The 22,133-nt window shown below is 40.0% G+C and overlaps 1 protein-coding gene across 1 annotated transcript in view; it reads right to left on the reverse strand.

Annotated features, from left to right (window-relative positions):
• The window catches only part of LOC124775929, a 97,377-nt gene extending 82,463 nt beyond the window's left edge, over positions 1–14,914 (reverse strand). The window contains exons 1-2 of the mRNA XM_047250777.1: positions 14,739–14,914; positions 2,777–6,612 (exon numbers count right to left, since the gene is read on the reverse strand). Of these exons, the coding sequence (XP_047106733.1) occupies positions 2,777–6,612; positions 14,739–14,914 (4,012 nt within the window). The remainder of the gene's footprint in view (positions 1–2,776; positions 6,613–14,738) is intronic.
• Positions 14,915–22,133: the final 7,219 nt, after the last annotated feature.

Raw genomic sequence — 22,133 nt, forward strand, 5'->3', positions numbered from 1 at the left:
TAACCAAGGAAATCTACTACTGTCGAAAGATTAAAGACAGCTGCTTGAATTTTCACCAACAATTTAATGCATTTTCTATACTCTAATAAAAATGCTAACAGTGAAATGTGAGAAACTAACAAATGCCAAAAAAGCATATCAAGGAAGTATCCACTTCTTTTAGTGAAGACAGATCGACACATCAATCTCTTAAAATATTCACTGTAATTAAACTGTAGTAACGTACAAATGACAAAGTGACTACATCGAATTATGGCACCTGAAAGAGACTTCTCTTTGTGAGTCAGAAGATGTACAGATGAACACTAGCTAAAAACAGATTTTAGTGTTTAGAACAAGAAATTCCTTCGCCTTGCAAAAAGGAGGAGAGGATTGGAGAGAACGTATCTACTACAAATTTAGTAGTAAAACCAAAATGTAGGAAAAGACAGATTGCTTCCTACCATAAAAAAAGATATGTCAAGTTGCAGAAAGACACAATTAAAAGACACTTACATAAAGCTTTTGGGCACAGCCTTCATCAGTAAAAGAGACACGCACCCCATTCACATGCAAGCAAGCACACCTCACACACACAAGACCACCAACTGCAGATCTCATACTAGAATGCAGCTATCATGTGGGATGCAAGCAGCAGTCTGAAGGGGGCAGGGGTGGGGATAGTAGTGTACAGGTGGGGAGAGAGACAAACAGTGTCTGGTGGAGTGTGCAGGGATTAGACTGACAACAGGTGCGGCATCAGGAGGTTGTGGGGCAGGGAGGTGGGGAAAAATAGGAGAGGAGTGGAGAAAGATGGGCAGATGCATTGGCAGAGGGCTGCAGATAAACTAGGTGGGAGATGAGAATGGAGAGGAGATAACAGGACAGAGGGGTGGAAACTGTTGGGTGGAGAGTATGGGGACAGTATGTTACCATAGGCTGAGGCCGGGATAGTTATGGGAGTGGAGAATGTGTTATAAAGATAACTTCTATCGGCACAGTTTAGAAATGCTGATGGTGGAGGGAAGGATCCAGAAACCTCAGGTAGTGAAGCAGCCACTGACATCAAGTGTGCTATGTTCAGCTGCATGTTGTGCCACAGGGTAGTCTACTGGGCTCTTGGCCCCAGTTTGGCAGCTGTTGTTTTGCAGCAGAGCTGGTGACATGGCTACTTTCAGAGGTCCGGCACCTGATGGGATAGGATGAACCTGTGACAGGAGTGGAATAGCTAGTGTTGGGTGGGTGGATTGGGCAGGTTTTGCACTTGGGTCTTTCACAGGGGTATGTTCCTTGTGGCAAGGGGCTGGGATTGGGATTGGCATAGGGGTGGGTAAGGATGTTATGTGGGTGATGGAACATACACCTCAGGTGGTGTTCTGTTTCCTACCCTCCTTAAATGGTGTTCCATCGCCCACCCAACCTCTATAACAGCCTATTCCATCCTTATGCCACTCCCAATCCCAACCCCAACCCCAACCCCAACCCGTCACAAGTATCATATCCCTGTGGAAGACATAGGTGCAAATCCTGCCCAATTCGCCCACCCACCACTTCCTATTCCTGTCCTGTCACAAGTTTATCCTGCCTCATCAGGGGCCAGGCCACCTGTGAAAGCACCCATTTCATTTACCAGCTCTGCTGCAATTGGTATGACCACCGATCAACTGTCCACCAGGATGAACGGCCACCACCAAACTGTGGCCAAAAACAAAGTAGACCATCCTGTGGCACAACTTGCATCTGAGTACAACACACTTGATTTTAATGGCAGCTTCATACCTGAGCCATCTACATCCTTTACTACATCACCAGCTTTTCTGAACTGTGCAGATGGGAGTTATAACACATTCTTCGCTCCCATAATTATCATGGCCTCAACCTAAGGTGACATACTGTCCCCACACTCTCCATCCAGTGGTTTACACCTCCCCTGTCCTATCATCTCCTCCCCATTCTCAACTCCTACCCTGTTTATTTGCAGCCCTCTGCCAGTGTATCTGCCCATCTTTCCCTGCTCCTGTCCTTTTTTGCTCCTTTTTTCCCTATCTCTCTGTCCCACAACCTGCCTGTTGACAGTCTACTCTCTGCAAACTCCATCAAACAGCATTTGTCTCTCTCCCCACCCATAAACTACTATCCTTTGCCCTTCCCCATCCCCTCCTGACTTCTGCTTGCATCCCATGTGGTTGTTACTACCTGGAGCTTCCACTGTTTGAAGTTTAGTAGAGAAGTTACTCAGACTTGTGGTTGAAGAGAGATCCAGACATATGTTAGACAAAAACAAAGAACACAATTCCAGCAGAAGTTGAAAATACCGCTTCAGTTGTTAATTACTTTATTTTCACACAACCGGTTTTGGACTGTTATAAGCCCATCCTCAGGTGTCGTAGCTGTGCTGTGGTCCCCAAGCACCGTGTGAACTGGGCGCGCTGTGCAGCCTATGAGCGCAGAACAGGGAGTTGGCAGACAAAACCTCAGGGACAATAGCTGCCGGCTGACAGAGATGGCAGAAGAACACTTTAAAACATGAACCATAGACAAACATTAGCAGGGAAAGCAGGACCTAATGTTGAATGTAGCCAAAGGAAAAGATAGGAAATATGAGAGGCAGCAAAATATAACTGAAAGGAGTAATGGAGAAAAATAGAAATGTGAAGTAAAGGGAAACAATGGCAGAAAAAAGAATAGGGGAGGAGGGGGAATAAGAGGCTAGATGACTAGGAAGATATCCAGTAGAGGCTGGTTGTATTGTGGGAACCAGTTTTCAGTATCTCCAGTATAGAAAGTTTCTACTTACTTGAAGGAGATGGCATCACTGCTGGGACTGTTGCTGCTACATCAGTCCCTGACCTCCTAGAAGAGTGCCACCTCTCAAGTTGCTGCTGTTGATGAAAATGGGGATAGTGTTGCTGCTGTGGCTGCAACTGTTGTGCATCCAATGGACTGCATGGAACTTGTCTCAACAAATGTGCATTTGAACTCCATGTTGATGGAGAGTTGTATCTTGAATGGTACTGATGTGGATAATTGGGACGCATCTGCACTTCAGTGGAATGAGGAAACTGGTAATGCTGCTGAATTTGTGGGAAATAAAGTCGATGATGATAGGGATGTGTCTGCTGATGATTTTGGGGTACTGTCTGATGCTCCCCTGTGATGTGTGATCGTGATATATGATGTGCTGCTCGCTGCTGTTGACATTCCATCTGCTGCTGCACAATTTGTTGTGGCTGTTCCACTGCATTTGGCATTGCAGCTAATTGCCTCATAGGCTGCTGTTCCAGTGATGCTAACTGTTGCAGCTGTTGTTGTTGTTGCAACATTGTTTGATGGCACCTCAAAGGGTTCTGAACAATACTTGTTACCTTCTCTGTGTGTGGTGCACCACCGTAAACGTTCTGTTGCTGAGGCACAAATTTATCCATATCTATACACTGTGTCTGATGATGGTGTGATGTGTGTTGTATATGGTGCCACTGCTGCACTGCTGTGTGAGTTTGTATAACTGGCTGCTCTAACGATGACTGTTGCATTTCCTTGTGACATTTCGCCTCTTTCTGCTGTGCAATTTGTTGCATGCTGTGTAAGTGGTGTTTCTGTTGTTTTATCGTATTGAGCATCAGTCGATGTTGATCTTGTACTTGCTGTTGTATTAACATTTGGGCTTGTGGATTATGAGGCTCCACATCTTTCTCTTGTGACTGTCCTCTTTCCTTAACTGAATGCTGTATGGCATTTTGCTGATCAGCTTTCTGTTGTTGTCTTGTTTCTTCTTTGTCTGCAGATGTTGGTTCTGAATACTGGTTCATTCGTTCTGAACATGAAAGAGATCCCTGTGAGACAGACTGGTTACTAGTCACTGTCTGCTGTGACTGAGAAGTATGTGGTTGTGGTCCAAAGTCATGTTTCTGACTCTCATGTCTTTTATGTCGAGCTGGTGGCAGCGTTTTGTTTTCTGTATGTAACCCCTCCATTTCATGTGTAGAAGGCTCTCTCTGGTTAAGCACTATATCCTGTGAGTCTGCTTCACAAAGATGTGATTCAGGCAGTTTTTCTTCTGGATCCTGAAAATCAGTAGCCGATTTTTGTTCTGGCTTTTGGATAACTCGTTGTCCTTTAGTTTCATCAGTTACTGATAAAGGCTGTTTAATTGGTGATTGATTATGCTGCTGAAACTCTGTCTTTAACTCATGGCTTTGTTGTTCTGGCACTGACTGCTCTGTTGTGGAATCACTGGGAACTTCAGAAGCTGTTACATGTTGCTCCATTTGTATTTTGTCTAGCAAAGATTGGTATGGTATCTTTTTTGAGTTCTTCATTTCTTTCAAAACACGTGTCAATGTCACAATGGTTTCACTTAATGGTCTTCCCCTAAGATTTTTAAAGTGTTTACTTTTTGTCACTAGTGATAACAGTTCTTCAACACTTTCCTGTAGCACATTTTGCTGCAAGTACTCCTCAACAACCTCTTGTGGCAGATCAAGAATGTTCTCAACATGAGGAGATTCTGCCCTCCTTTCTACAACATCCTGCGATACCTGATCTTCTGACTGTGATTCAGCAATTCTGTAACATGACCTACTATTCTCATCCCCCTCTTCCTCTACATCACTGTTTACAGAATGATCTTGTTCTCTGTTGTCCACATTTTCCTTAGTAAAATCTTCCTGTCTGCTCTGATGATGAACTGGAGAACTGCAATGTGTAGCCTGGTTGGGACTGTTTACAATATTTTCAAGTGCTGCAACCTCACCTGGACTTCTGGAGTGACATTGCTGTGACTGCTCTGCTACTTCAGAGATGTTACTGCCATCTCTCTTTTTATTTTCAGCTTGTAATAGTATTTTTTTATGCTGAGAATGGGAAACATCTGTATCCAATTTATGTCCATGAGAGTAAACTGCTTCAAGCTCTTTTTCTGCTACACTAGTCTTATTCTCCATTTGAATTTTACTACATGTTGGTACAACTGAAGATTCATCACATTGGTCATTTAACTCTTGAGAAGGTGTGTGCTCTGAAGCTACATTCTTCTCAGGTAGACTCTCTGTCTTGCCACACTCATCAGAGGTAGGGGTCTTCTCAATGCCAATGTCTTCTGATTCTGCAACAGTAGATTCATTTGCACATTGTATCCACGAGAAACGGTCACATCTTTTCAGTCTAACTGTGCATTTTTTTCTTTTATTTGTCATCAAATCTGACTGACACATAGAGGACACTGTTGATTCCTTTTCTGGCAAAGCAGGTTTATCATGGCATACCTCCATTCCTTCTGGCTGCACTATGGCTGGTTTCTTCTTTTTCTGATGTTGATTATGCTGATGCCCATCCACATGTTTCTCGGCTGTCAAGTCTGTATGCTCCTGACACAAATTTTTTGTAGTATGTGGATTCTGGTCTACCATATACTCAGCTGCCTCCTGAACAGATGATTTTTCTTGATCTTCAACACTTACTTCTGAGTTTGCGCTATCAGGTTCTTCTCTCCTAATTTTTTTCGATGAACTTTCCTCTTCATCATTTATCACCTGTGCCTTCTGGAACTCTCTAGGTCTACGATATCCTCCTACCTTTGGTACTGATATTTTCTTTGGCACTTTTCTTGGTAATGAGTATGAGGCTTGACATAGTTTTTCTTGTTCTAATACCTCATTCAGATCCCTACGCAAAATCTGATAGCTTGGTGGCAGTGAATCTATGTCAGCACATTTCATCCGTGCTTTTGATGAAATTCTTCTGTTGGAACTCTTTGAAGAACTGTATATAAGAACTTTATTCATACACACAGAATTACGACTCTCTCTGACCTCTTGCTCTTCACTGTTTCTTCCATGGACATCCTTTTCATAAATAGTTTTTCGTGAGACTTTCCTAAATGGTGTTGATGTATCTTCAGCACCTATTCTCCCCTCAGGTGTTGATTTACTGGGACTCTCATCAAAATCAAGAACGCTCTTTTCATTTTGAAGAGAATCTGGTGCATCTAATGAACCACAATATCCTAGCTCCATGGTTTCCCTTGCTTTCACATCAGGAAAAATGGGCCTTGAAGTCTCAGATGAGAGATCATTACTACTGTAGTTTTGCTCAGCTTGTTGCAGTGGACTGCATGGTTGCTTAATTTCTGGCAGTTTTTTTAGTGGTGACAGTGATTCCTTCTGCATTATCACTTGCAATTCATCTCTAGCAACTGTAGACAATTTTTTATTACTATGTACTTCATGCTCTTCAGGTACTGATGATACAGTTTGGAATTCTAGCAGTACTGCTTGATTTCCACAGCTGTACTGAGGTGGTTCAAGATCAGCATCTTTCTGATGTGAAGTTAAATTACTGCCTTCAGTACCTTGTCCTTTGATTAATTTATCAGACTCAGAAAGATGTAATGAAGTCGTCTGTTTTTCTTCACAAATGTCCTCATGTGAGAGCACAGTGTGCACTCTAACAACATTTTCTTCTGAATTGTTGTCTTGTGTCTCCTCTTCCTCATCTCCTTCCTCTTCACAGATCTGCAACTCCCCCTCTTCATCACTGACATCTTCATATTGTGGTTGAACAGCACACCGATGGACATTCTTTTGTTTACAGATTTCCTCTGCATTTTGTTTCTCATTATTATGAAGCGTATCCCTATGAAAAAACAAAAAAAGTCATCACTGTACCTTGAATACAGGAATTGTTTCATATATAAAACAGTAGCAAATATCACACTAAAAGAAGTAAATAATGTGTAACACCAATCATCTAATGAAGCAAATAAAACTGAATACTGACACTGTCTGGGAAAAAAATAGGGGCCTTCCCCTATCAACTGTGAAAATTGGTACTTCTGCAGTGAAGCCGACAGACATCAATTTAAAAAAAAAGTATTCTCTCAATTTTTACTTTTTCATTCCTTCGCTGAAATTTAAGATGAACACAGAGCAATAAAAAGGGAAGGCACAAATGTTATCAAAGAAAAAAAATTGCATCAAACTTTGGATCACGAGAGACATAAGACACAGGAAATTATTTAGAAGAAAAGACACAGGAAATTATTTAGAAGAAACAACATGTCAACAGTGTTATTTAATATAACTGTAATCACAGGTAAGAGATGAAATCAAAGTAAATAAAACAGAGTAAACAAAACCATATTTATGTGACATACTAACAGTTACATAAATAAATGAGTAAAGTTTTAAATCAGTCGCATTACTGCCATGAAAACTGTATTTTGAGATGCCACCACAACTTTTAATAAAAGCTGAACTTGTCAGCAAATTGCAGGGCTGTTATATGTGAACGTGATGAACTGATTGTCAGCCAATTTGATGGAGTCTTCATGCTATCATAACTTTTACAACTACACATCATGTTGTGTGTCCTGTATGCAGTGTGCTGCACCTGCTTGCCATACTTCAGCCAGGCGGTTGACAGAGTGTTTACAACCAGTATTCTTGTGTTTGGTCTTTAACATTACATACCACCACCAGACCAATTACATCTTAAATTCAGTGCAAATCAGCATCCTGAAGATGTCAAAGAAATGAAACTGGTCGTAACAAAGTAAATGAATAATAGTACAGCTGAGGTGGTTTTCATGACTCATTAATACCTCATGTTATTTCTATAAATCGATTTCGCTGAGAACTTTGCATTCCTTCATTTTATCTTCTATAATGACTTACCAGCTTCAAATATAAGTTGAAAACTTCATACTAAATTTTTTTTGGTTTACTGAAAATATGACAGATGTCATCACAGCCACCCTGGAGAACTTAAAAGAAGAAAAAGAGTCTAATCTTTTGTTTCTTATGCATTGTACTCGGCTTTAATAACCTTAATTCTATTTAATTGCATGTGTCCGCATATGAGGAAGATTTATTTGCAGACCAGATCCTATCTGTACCACTGGGTATTAGTGGCTGATACCAGGAGCTGATGGACACAAGACAACAGCTGGTGAGAGTCAATACCACAGATCTCTGGAACATTCCTTTACAGTGTCAGGTAACAATGAGGTGCAAGTTAAAACGGGGTAAAAGTTAAGTTCAGGCAAACACAAATGACATCTATTACTGCTCAGTGCAACAAGCATACAATCTTCAGGAAAAAACAAATCAGTAAAACATCTGAAACTATAATGAATGAAGGAATTGCTAGTGACTTCAGAAAGTAAATAACATTCCATTACTTGTACACTGATAATCCCTGTAATGCTACAACTGCAAGCATTCTTGGTAGCTAATGGTCAGTTTTTCTCTATTTTCTATGAAGAAAACTGGCAAAGAAAATTTGGGTAGACAAGCATTAACAGGAACAGGAACAGAAAGCAGAAGGCACAGCTTCATCAGCACATTTATGTCTATAGCAACGAAACACAAATACTTTACTATGATTTTACTGAAAAAAGGGAAGACAGAAAATAAATAATTTAATTGAAAGAGCTCACAGAAATCCCAAATAAGAGATACAGGGAATGTATATAGCTTACAGCATAATCAAGAGCTACCAGAATTAACTCACTGCACAATACTGTAAGGTCTAATGAATGTGATGACACGAGCTAATAGAATAAACTTTCCACATACTGCACATGATCTCAGAATAACTTCAAAACAAAATAAGACACAGTAATGAGTGTTAGAAAAGAAACAAATTTTCAGTTATCAAATCACTGAAACTTGAGAATAAAAATAGTTAACTGATATCAGTGAGGTGTGCAGATTACTCAAACATTTGTAAGAAATCTATATGGATCCACCCACATGTTGTCAAGGTCATTTCAACTACACTGGGAAGCCATTATATATCCTCCATACCGTCCTGATCTCTCTCCATGCGATTTTCATATTTTTTGAGCCCTAAAGAGAGATATTCATGGCCATGGATTCGCTCCGGACAAAAAAGTGCATGCCTGGGTACAATCATGGTTGTACTGGTAACCACAAACATTTTTCCATGAAGGCACTGACCATCTTGTCTCACAGTGGGAGAAGTGTATTACAAGATATGGTGATTACCTTTGAAATAATAAAACAGTTAACTTACTTTTTTCCATCTATCTCATTTTCACCTGACTGCTCCTTACAGGACTGCATACAAACAGTACTGGTACGATGCACTTTTCCTATACACTACATTTAGAGTGATCACTACCAAGCACAACATTCGAACTGTATGTTTTTGGCCAGAGTATAGATCCTACTCTCTATTTCTTTTAATTTCCTCATACCTAATCTGCATTAGTGCACTGGTGTACAAAACTTCAGGATGAACAGGGGTGCTGTCTCAAGGGGTGCTCGCACACAGCACCAAATTTCTTTACAATGCTTAGCAACTGCACAAAATGCGGAGTATTAAAAAAAAAAAAAAAAAAAAAAAAAAAAAAAATCAGAGTTGTTAATTTTGCCTATTTTGATGTCATGATCTCATGTTGGCCAATGCAAGCACACTTCTCGATCCTCCAGAAATTATTTTACCAGTGCTCAGTACTACTCTCTCATGGGAACATCACAAAAGTTTTTGAACGTTTTGCCCAATGGGCAATGGCCAGCTGAGGTTTAAACTGCCTGCTTCGTGTAAACAGATATTCGCTCAATCAGTACCGTTCTTTGTGGTGCAGATTTTAGATCACATTTTTTTACTGTATACCACAGTATCATATACAATTACAATTTATTTTGTGTTTTCTTTGTTTTTGTTGGTTTTGGTAGTAGATAAATTCACTGTTCACTCATCAGCGAAGAAAAGTGATTTGTCTATGAGATATGCAGTGGCTGTATTGTATGCAACAAAGACAACTGGTCATGTTGCTGCTGGTCATTCTTTTCAAAAACACTGGAAAGACAAATATAAATGGATGTTATACAATAATAAGTGTGGTAAAGTGTTTTGTTCTTTGTGTAAGGAAATGAGTTCCTCCAGTGAATCTTTCGCAAATAAAACTAAACAAGATGAAAATGTGTTTAAAGCATTCACTGAAGTGAGGCTTTCTTCTTGGAATAAAGTGTCAGAAAGCATTGTTTGTCATTAAACGTTGAATAATCATACATCTTGCTGTCTTGGCAAATGTGGAATTGATAAAGGTGTACACATGCAGTGTTCTATGTCTAATTTTATGTTACAGTGTGAGAAAACAAGTCTGCAAGGGCAACCCTGTTGAGAATGTTAATCTTCACTGCATTACCTCGTGGTGCAGGTGTTAGTGATCTGCGGTCACACAGATGAAAATTCTAACTACAATTTATTGGTAGAGATAGTCCCTGTAAGTAACCCAGATCTGTCCCCCAGGCATTGGCGTTCAAACTATAGATGGCTTTTGCACGACAAAACAGTTAAGTAGGTTCCATTATGGCTAACAAAGTCTAACACAATTTGAAAAAGTTTGTAAAATATTCTGAATAGCATCCAACAATTTTCAATGAAACTAGTGATGTACACCAACACAAGCAAGTTTTGATATGTTTACGATGGATGTGTCAGCAGCAATGACTTTCAATACAGTACTCTTGATGACTTTAATGGATGTTCTCTCTCGTTTTTCTCTACTGATGGAGTGGCAAATATGAGCAGTGCTTTTTCGGGCTGCAAGGAAAAATCAGATAAACTGAGCCACAAGTTCTGGCAGACCTATCCCTTCACAGAAATCCTTTCGTTCTTAGAGCCGCTCTCTGCGCAGTTGAATGCAGCACCACTGTCACCCATAAAAATGAAGTCAGGACCAAATGCACAACTGAAATGATGCACATGGGGAAGCAGTACCATGTCACAATAATGTTGACTGGTGAGTGTACCATGTTCAAAGATTTGGAGGTCAGTAGACCCATGCAACATTATGCCTCTTCCCACCATAACACCTGGACCATCAAAATGATCACATCTGACAATGTTCCTGGGTGCATTACACATTCCCACCTCTCACCATGTCACAATACATAAGATATCCAATCTTTCTGTTAACGTCTGTACCGTACTCTTGTGGTTCTTTCTATATATGGTTCAATTTTCAGCAAATTATGTTACAGTTCTTTCTATGTGGTTCAGGTTTCAGTGAACTAGATTACTGGGAAAGAAAACATGATGTGAAAGTTACTTTCATCCTTAAGTTTTGCACACCAGCATATTTTATGGACACTCAAAAGTGTAAGATACCCTTACTTCTTTTTTAGTATGGAACTTTGTAATAACTGACATAAAAACTAGTTCCATGGAAGCCCACATTCGTGCCACTCCAGAAATGAAATACAGTGGAACCTCACTTAATAAGCACTTCCCATAATGTGCAATTCGCATAACGAGCAAAACAAATTGTAAAAAAATGACGAGTGTTGTTTCACGTAATTAGTGATGACTATTTAGTGTGACGTCACCAGCTGTTCACGGTTGACGAGGGAAATGTTCAACAATATGAACACCTTTTACCTGTCAGCAGTGCCATGAAGATGATGTTTGGTTTGTGCAGAGCTCAACTGCACGGTCATCAGTGCCCGTACAAAGTCCCTATTTTTTCACAGTCCAATTTTTTACATATTCAAATCTAGCCACTGTTATGAATGATGATGAAATGATGAGGACAACACAAACAACCAGTCTGCGGGTAGAAAAAATCCCCAACCCGGCTGGGAATCGAACTCAGGACCCCGTGATCGAGAGGCAGCAATGCTAGCCACAGGCAGCGGCATATGAACATACTACAGTCTAGGTTTAGCGTTCTTTCTGCTACCATCTTAGTACAGCTTGTGATCACACATTTTTCTAAATTCATGTTCGTATAGTGTTTTTTTTTTTTTAATTATTATTTTGTGTGTGTGCAAATTTTAATAACCTTCATAGAAATGTCCCCAAAGATAAGGCTGCAAGAAGACGGCCATAAGACAAAGAAAACTACCTTAAAAATGAAATGTAAAATCACTGAGGAACACAAACATGATGTGAGCATTGCTCAGCATGCACATACAGTCGGTCTACATCAACTGTTTGCACTATTCTCAAGAACAAGAACAAGATTAAGGAGATAGATGCTTCAAAGGGAGTGAGTATGTAAACAACAGTTTCATATTCTGGACAATGTCGAAAGGTTGCTCCTTATATGGACGAATCAAAATCAATTGCAGGGTGACACTATTAACAAGATCATCATTTGTGAGAAGGAGAGAATGATTTTAGCTGAACTCGTTATGAAGACAACACGATCAGCAGCAGCAGAAGAAGTGTTTAAGGGAAGCCATGGGTGGTTCAAGAAGCTTAATGGAAGAACAGGCATCTACAGTGCTGTCAGGTACAGCTAAGCAGCCGGCTCTGACACAAAAGGGAGCAGAGAACTTCATCAGCAGCTTCAAGATGCTCACAGATCCTTAGGGTTATCAGCTACTACAGGTTTTTAATTGTGATGAGACAGGTCTATTCTGGAAAAAGAAACAGCAGCGGAGAATGCATTGCCTGGTCACAAGCCAATGACCATCTCACTGATGTTTGTGCCAACCAATGCAAGTAGCAATTTGAAAATTAAACTGCTGCTTGCTTACCAGTCAGAAACCCCAGAGCCTTCAAGAAATGCAAAGGGCAGGTTAAACATGATCTGGAGATCCAACAAGGCTTTGGTGACTTCTTCTTTTTTGTGACTGGATCTATGGACCAGCAGACACTAAAACACTCTTCAAGCATTGCTTTGAGTTGACTGAAGCTACCAATCTCACTCTCATAGAGTTTTGGAAGTATCACTTCAACATCATTGCCTGCATCAAGTTGATCAAAAAGGTGTGGGAAGGGGTTACCAAGAGAACTCTCACTTCTGCTAGGAAGAAGCTTTGGCTAGTGTGTGTTGTCGAATGTGACTCTGAGGCATTTGACTCAGTGCCTGTGGATATTATAGTCAACGAGACTGTGTCTTTGGCCAAGAGCATGTGGCTAGAAGTGGATGACAATGACTTCAATGAGCTTGTGGAAGATCATAGCCATGAAACGACTACCAAAGAGCTTACAAAGTTGCAGTGTATTTCACAGCAAGCAGTTCTGGTAAGAAGTCAGGAGGAGGAGGAGGCAGTAACAGCAAAGCAGCAATCTTCTGGCACAACAAGAGAAATGCTGAAAGCATGGGATCAGCTGCATCAAACATCGAGAATCATCACCCCAATAAAGGAGTGGCTATACGTGCTACAAATTTATTTGGTGATAATGCTGTGTCAGATTTTTTCAAAGTGTTGAAGCGTCAGCAGAAACAAGTGACTATAGATAGCTTCCTAGTAAAAAAAGAATTAGTTATGTATCATGAATAATAAAATACATAATATTGTATGCATAATTTTCTCTGAACTAATGGCATGAGTAAGATAAAAATTTTATTATTTTTTCTGCATGGAACACATTATCATATATTACATATTGGACAGGTTGTTTTGCTTAACGAGTGTTTTGCACTAAGATTCTGGTACGAAATTATGCTTTCTATGCGAGGTTCCACTGTATAAAACTAGTACTCAAGTCTTCACTTTCTCCTTTATACAGTGGCATTACGATAAATGAGTGCTTTGCCACATGAATAGCCCATAGAGTATAGAATATTTATCTTCAAAAGTTACTTTAAAAAGCTGAATGAAGCAAAGCAAAACAATTGAGAGATAACTATGAAGACAATAGCAGGAAGTGATTTATGGATAAAACATTCAAGCATAGAAGAACAGTAAAAGAAGTTTTAATCTGTTCCCTCACGGTTCATGTTCTGTGAATCACACATTCAATTATGTAGTGTAAACATTCATCACCAGACACAAGCAGCTAACATAAACTGCACTTGTACAACAAAGAGCTATCATTAATCATAGTCTGAAAACAACATTAGCTGTATTACATAAATGCTTGGAGAAGAGCAAAACAATCAATGGCTCCTAATGTGCACCATTCTCAGGCTGTACAGTGAACTGAAGCAGAAGATTTAAGATCAGAGGAAAAAAAAGTTACTTTCATTGCCTCAATGGTCCTGCTAGCACATCAGTATCTGGTCTGAAGCTGTTGCACAACCACCATTTTCCAGACATGACCGCAAACATTTTCCAGTTTCCCGACCTAAAAAAGCACTAGGAACCTTTCTAACTGTGTTCAGAAGTGTTAAACATAACTTATTTTACAGAATTTTTGATGTTTTCATGGTCACTTGTTGATGTATTTCCTGTTAGCTTTTGTATTGGCATCTTTGTCCGACATTTGTTTAATGATTTTTCTAATATTTAACCAGTACGAGTGACTGGTACAAGTGACTTTCAATTGCTGCTGGTGGATTGGAGTTGAGCCCACAGCTGGAGATTATATATGCATCTGTCGCCCCAACTTCTGTAGGCTTTCTCCTAGTCATTACCAGAAACCAGGGTCCTGATTCACATAATCTCAAATTGAGGGCTCAAATCCAGTCCGCTACTAACAATAGAGGTTGAATCTTTGACAGTGCCAACCATTTATGTTGGTGAAATGTCAGGACAACAGTTAAACAAATTTTGTCCATGGATCCTGCAACAGAAGCCAACAGGCAAGACGTCAAAAATTGTTTTTTCCCCTTTGCTGGTAAGGACTTTTACGAAGGTCAGTCACACATGGTGTCTTTACTTACAGTGAGCATATTGAACAACACAAATGAATAATTCTTGAATCAAAGCTACTTTTATCCCAAGAATTCCAGTGGTTAAGGGAGAACAACAAATATGAGAAGTGCTGTCTATGTCCATCCATGAACCAAGGCAACATACGAAACTGTACCTTCCTGGTGACAGTGCTGCACTTACCTGTTTTTAGTAGCGACACTGCTTGATGATTCTATTACATCTCTGGCTCCTGTATCACCATTTTCATGCTTCTTCTCTGACCCTTTGTGTGAAGGCAGATCTGCCACTAGTGACAGATCATCAACTTCCTTTGTTTGGGACACTTTTTCAAATGTTCTTTTTCCTCTACCATTCATTACGATCTCTGAAATTTATTTAAAAAATATTATCAAATAACTTTTGGCAACCCATATGATTCAACAAGACTGAAGAAGGAAAATACCATTGCAGTCATTACAGAATGCTCTTTGATAATTTCATCATATTTGCTATGTTTGGACTATTGTCATTATCTTTTTTAAAATAATTACCTTTATTGTGAAAATAAAAATGAAACTGTAGAACGACCAAGAGAACCAAACTAACATTTTATGTGTGTGATGAAGAAAATAAGCCAATAATAATCAACTGATTATAGACAGAATAAAATCTATAATACTATTATCAATAATGTTTCACTGCACTTGACTGGAACAGGTATTACATTAATATGGGTTTAATTCAAACATTACACCTTCTTCACAAAATACCAACACTTGTTTTGTACACAGACTGAGACCACTTCCTTTCCACCACATTTTACTCTGAACTAATGCAACATATCATAGCACATCTGTCTCTCATGCACCATGGGAACTTGGTTTAATTAAAAGTGATGATACATGCTTATGTGAACTGTCACACAGTCACTGACCAAGTGTTCTGTATGTTTGCTTGTCGATGCAAAGGCAAAAATGCGGATCCAATTCATAATCTGGTACAGAATTGTATAATCAGTAAAGTAGTTTTTTTACACCTTACATCCTCTTGCAGACATAGTTTCAGTCCAGCTGTGATTCTTGTTTAGCAGATATTGATGAGCACAGAGAGGCAGGAACTGCAAGACACGTGTAAAGAAGTAAGAGTGTAGAACCCCTTAAAATACATCTTAACTGTCAGGGCTGAAACAGCAATGACACATTTTTGTGATTTTACAAGCATTAACACTTGATTATAAATTTCCCACTCATTTTTGTCCACATATGCCTACATTGTCTTCTTTCATGAGCATTATGACTGAAATTGAGACATCTACACTGTTGCACCAATGATCGAATTAACACACAGAATTATTTGCTATACGGCATGAATAAATAAACTGTGTTCACATGGCAATATTTGAAATATGCCTCACAGTCAGGAGTGTTTTCACCCTAATTCAGGTCTCCTCTGGATTTCCAAAGCCAGTGGCACAGTTGACAGAGCAATATTCTACAATCTATTCCATGTGTGTTCAAGAAAGTGGTTCACCTCCAAAGACAAAACAAGCATGCAAAAGAAATTAAGCTTTACAATTTTTTTTGTTCTGCTCTGTTTGTTGCAAGATGCATTACTCAGTTCATGAGCATCATAAAAGTGTGGTATGCCAGTTACCATCTGAAAACAAAATTATTTTACTGTTACCTATTAAGTATAAAGATTCATCAAGACCACACAGTTGAATCAGTCAAAATATTTAACTGTTCTTACATGCCCATAAAACTACATAGTGCAAGAAAATAAAAATAAAAAAAATATTTTCGCAGACAGAATCATAAGGTGATGACACAACAAGCAAATGAATTTACTCATGCATATTACACATGCTGCTTAGCAACACTAAATTTATATATTACACATTAATGGAAAATCCCAAACAAAGGATACAAAATTATATTAAGAAAAAAGAACACTTACTATATAGATGAAGCACTGGTGAGCAGCAATGCACATAAGAAATAAGTAATATTGTCCAGCTATCAAATTTGTGTCCTTATTCAGGGAACACACTATAGATTGTATATGTGCAGACTGTATGTGTGGTGTTCAGAAAAGGTCTGCAGAAATTTGTACATCAGAGAGAGAGAGAGAGAGAGAGAGAGAGAGAGAGAGAGAGAGAGAGAGAGAGAGAGAGAGAGAGAGGGGGGGGGGGGGCGAGGGAGAGAGAGTGAGAGAGAGAGAGATAGGCACACACTACACATGTGCAATATGACTTCTTATGTGCTTCTCCACTGCTCAACACCCACTCAATGTGGTGCATTGCTGCTTTCCTTTATACCATACGAAGCGAACTACCAGTCAAAAATAGTATGCTCAGTAACTTAAATCTTATTACAAACAAATAGAAGGTACGAATTCCATGCAGAATGACAACTTTGTAGCTGTATGAAATGTAATGCTTACCATATCTGTTTACAGCCTTCATTTTGATCTTGAATGGAGGTGAACACAGTACTTGACTTGATTTTTTCAAAGTTGTTTTCTCAGGTGTTTGTGTTAGAGAAGCTCCTGTATGACCTGCTGTTCTCCGGTTTCTTTCTGACACCAGCCTTTCCAGAAGCCCTGGATCTGTAATACTTGAGAGTGGTATGGAAACACGAATAGGACGATCACTTGTCTGTTTCATTTCTGAGGAACCTGCTTTAGTTTCTAAGCTATGAATTGTTTCTGCTGCACTTTTAGTATTACAATCTACAGAGTTTTCAAGTGTCCTAGCTAAAGTAGACATGCATTTAGAGTCTAAAGACTCACAAGTTGCTTCAGAATTTAAGCTGTGCTGAGGATACATGGACACCTGATTGTCAACAGGTTGGTTATTTGAAGTAACTTTTGAATGCTTTATTGTAATCCTATCTAATGTGGAAGTGCAACCTGAATCTACAGAGTTGCAAGTGTCTTTGGTATTAAAATTGCTCAGAGGAGATTTAGGTACAGGTCTGTCATCAACTTGATTAGTAAAAAAACTTTTAGGATGCTTCATTTCAGTCATAGATGACATTGGGCTACACCCAGAACCTACAAACTCAAAAGTGTCTTCACTGATAGTACTGTTCAGAGGAGATGTATGCAACAGTCTACCATCAGGCTGATTATTTGACGTACCTCCTGAACACCTAATTTCAGCTACTATTTTCACACTTTCATCACTATCACTGCCTGTTTCAGAATCTGTAAAGCAGCTTCCATATTCCTGGTCAGAAGAGCTCTCATATTTGATAATAAGATTGCTATGACTCTCGTTAGTGGAAGATGTGTCATAATTCTGTTGGTATCTATCATCATGTTCAATTACAGGTTGGATGGTACCGCAAAAATCCTCTTGGAAATTGCACAGTCTGTATTCCACATTCTGTTCATGTGGCATCACAGAAGATGTATTGTTATTCATTTCATTTTCTGCATTTTGACTATCTTCAGTACTTTCAGTAGTAAGGTTATGTACCTCATCTTTGATAATGACACAATTTTGAGATTCATTACTGGAAGAAATATTACAATTCTGTTGGAATCCATCTTCATGTGTAATTCCAAATTGTTTGTCACTTGCATGTGGTACATTTAGCTCTGGAAGTTCTTCTTGAATGCTGCACAATCTGTATTCAGTGCCTTTCTCCATGAGCATCACAGAACCCACTGTATCATTAATTAGAATTTCTGATGTACAAGAATCTTCAAAATTTTCGCTAAAGATATTACAAAGCTGATCTACAACTTCATCTGCTTCATGCTCACTTGCCACATGATCAAAAGTTTCAGTGGTATTGGATGACAGTAAATTCAGTTGTTCTGTTACTTGTTCCTCAATACAATCATTGTTGCCACCATATACAAAAAAAGGAGGCCTAACTGAATCCTGTAATTCCATCATCAGAGGCTCCACCTGTTGACCAGTTACAGGCTCTGTACTGTTAAGTGACCTGTCCTCATTTCCTTCAGAGACTTCTTGAGCAGTTTCCCTAGGGCTCCTGCTAGAATTAACACCTTGGTTTAGTTCTTCACTGTCACTCATGGACAGATCAATATCATTAGTACTGCTGTTTGAAGACTGAACAAGCAATGTCTCTACTTTCCCATTTGAGTTATTTCTGTCATTGTGTGTGTCAGAGCTACTACCAGCAGAGGATTCATCAGTCTGCCGACTTTGTACCACCAATTTATCTTTGGAAGCAAGAATGGAAGATGATTTGGCAACAACTACTGTCCCTGTATTGATCGTCGCTGACATGTGACCCATCTGTTTCTTCTCCTCAGCACACATAAAACAAGAGGAGCAAGTTCCGTCAGGTCCAAAACCTTCTTCTTCATCCTTTACTGCCTCCTCCTTCACTGTTACACTGTTGCCAAAAGGTACATGGGTGTTTTCACAAGCAGCAGTTTCCTCCCTACATGTACTGTGATTAGAAGACGTATCAGTGTTCTGCAACAAGTTAGCATTCACCACTTTTGAGGTTTCCTTGCAGTCTCCTGCCACTGAAACTTTATCCTCCTCTTTAATGCAAACAAAACACTCTGTCTCTTCACAGGCATCCACAGTGGAATTCTGGTTGGCATTTTCATTATGTCTACCGCCTAATGCAGATTTCTCATTATGATCCAACATTTCAGTCACTACAGATGAAATTTCTTCTCGTTGTGCATCAGTGCCTTCACTGTGTGTGTTCTTGGTGGAATTAAGGTGCTCTCCCTTGTTATGAACTGTTTTGGGCATTATGACTGAAGAGTCATGATGATGCGATGTCATCCATTTAGTCTGAGTGATGTTCTTCTTATGACTTACAGTTTCATTCATGTTAGATGATATTTTCTCTGATGATTTATGATTGCTTCCACTGTGCCCGTTCTGAATGGAAGTAAGCTGCCCTCCTGTACAGCCATTTGGTTGGTGAATTACAACGGGATGGTCAGCTTCACCAGTAAGAGCATCCATCTCTTTAGTCTGAATGTAGCTATTTTTATGCCCTAAGGTTTCGTTTCTGTTAGACGACATTTCCTCAAATGGTGCTTTGCGTACATTCTTGACTGAATCAGAATGCCCTCTTGTGTCGTCAAGAATTTGTGGAATGTTCACCGGTGAGTCAGTTTCATGATTACAAGCTGTCATCTCTGCAGTTTGGTCACAGTGTGAGATGCCTTCAGCACAAGAGCTATGTTTGCACATCAGAGCAAGAAAGACACTATTCTCCCCAAGGTTCCAAGCTTCAGCTTTATCTTTACTCACCACAAGTTGTGCTTCATAGCTTGGCAAAGTGAGCTCACCAGAATTGCTTATGTCAAAATCGAATTCATTGCTGAGGTCACCTTTGTCCTCCAAGCAAGCAGAAATGCCATTTTCTGATCCAAAAATTCCTGAGATCTTGTAAGGATACGGGTTTGACTTGTTACTTATTTCCATGAATTCTCTGCCAGTCTGGCATGGCACTTGGACACGCTGCGACTCAACAATAGTCTCAGTCTGTCTCTCATCTGTCACACACACTATAAACGTTACTTTCTGCAATTTGACTTTGTAAGTAGGGTCTAAGTTATGATTCAGATGTTGACAATCTTTCACAGTTTTTGGGCCATCACCTTCGGCAGTAGTACTTGGAATGTGTGAACATTCCTTGTCAGAAGAATGTGATAACTGGTTTTGTACTCTCTTTGTAGTTTTCAACACTGTATCTTCAGTTTCTGACTCTCCTATTCCTGTGAGCTGTCCAGTTTCATTCACTGAACAGTTGGAGCCTAGAGCATCGTGGTGGTTTGGGGTCATCTCTTTAATTTTGAACATGTCCTTGTTTTTGTGGCATTTCCAAAGTAGCCTATGGCAAGAGGAGCACTTAATTTCTCCATTTTCATATGTAATATTTGACAGCTTACTATTCTTTAAAATATGTAGATTACTCCAGTACTTTTTGTGATACCTTTTCTTAATTATTTTATTCTGACTTCTAGGATGTGTGCGGCCAGGAGGACGGCACCTGTTGCAAAAAACTGAAAAATATTCCTCTAGTGTAGTCAATGCATTTGAACACACAACTGTCTGGCTTCTCTTCGGTGGTACATTTGCTGACTTTACAAGCCTTAGTTTCGACAAGTACCTTTTTGCAGGATGCTTGAATCTCCATTTTGAAACACTGCGGTGAGAAAATATGCTACTGGTATTACTTGAACGTGATGTAAAATCTGGTTGGCAACTTGCTATATTTGCATATTGTTCCAAACACTGATTATTCAATAACACTTTGTCAGGTCTAGTGCTTGTAATAAATTCTACACTTTGTTTCGTTGGTCTGTCAAATGGCACTGGCCACATGGTTGGCAACTCTAATGGTGGTGCGAACTCCCACACTGTACTCCTCGGTACACTGAGCCTCTGACCGATGCATGATATCTCATTTTCTGCACTGCTAGCCTCTTTGGAACAGTACGTGGCATCATTATACGATGTGAAACGAACTGTAGAATGGAAGCACTGTTGTTTACTAGGTAGTGCATCAGCACTTACACTGTTTTCATTGTCAGACTGAAGCACTTCCGAAGTTGAAATACTTGTGAAATGGGACAAAAAATTAGCATTGTGATCTGAGAAAAAAGGTTTCTCTTGGTTTTCGGAGTTAATAAATTTGAATTTGTTTACAAAGCTGTTTTCAAGGATTTTGGAATCTGTCACCCGGCTCCAAGGAGCACCAGAACTTTGTGCTGTACCTTCAGATACTGTCTGACTTTGCACATCTGCATCAGGATCGGTACTAGAGCTCCTACTTTCAAGTTCTCCCATGGAATGGGAGTCAAAGTTATCCAAGTATTGTGTACTGCTCTCAGAAGAGGATTGTGGACTTAGGGGCACAGATGTGTAGGCACTCGATTCATCGCCTGTAGAAGACCTATGAATATTTGTGGTCAACAGTTCAGTGTTGAAGCTCAAGCGCACTTTAGCTTTCTCAGAATCTGCAACAGAATGAGAACGCCTCCCCTTACTCTGCACTAACTGACCAATGTCTGCCGCTAAGTGGTACTTGAAGACAGCAGACCACGAAGGAGTCAAGAGTCTAGAGTCCTGCGAACGCTCCTCAGCAGGAGGTGGCAGTCGTGGCACCAGTGGCTGATTTGGAACAAGCTGTGCCGCTGTCATTGATGGAGGAAGAGGAGGGGCATCAAATTTGGGAGACACAGGTGGTAGCTGTGGGTGCGCAGTGGGCCCCAACAGCTTGGCACGAACCGCAGAGGCCCTGCTAGTGCCCCGGCGGGTGCCCGGTCCTGATGGACGACGGCAGCCACGGCCTCTGCCTCGAGCTCGTCCTCGAGGCATCGACCACCAGAGGTCGTACTCACTGGGCAACCTGCTTCTTGGCAAACACCTCGATCTTAAGGAGCACCGTCGACTGACTTCTTCTTGTGGTGTTTGAGATGGCTCCAGCTGCAGCTGTAAACACCCATTTCTCACATATGACGGTAAAGACAGAACTGCCATCTACCCGCAGACACAGGTCACTGGCCTTTGGGGTTAAATACAGCTAAGTCACATCGCTATGACCACCTCCTACATCATACCAACTTACCTCTATGTATAGCCCA

Source organism: Schistocerca piceifrons, chromosome 1, assembly GCF_021461385.2.
Source record: "Schistocerca piceifrons isolate TAMUIC-IGC-003096 chromosome 1, iqSchPice1.1, whole genome shotgun sequence".
NCBI classification, from domain to species: Eukaryota; Metazoa; Arthropoda; class Insecta; order Orthoptera; family Acrididae; genus Schistocerca; species Schistocerca piceifrons.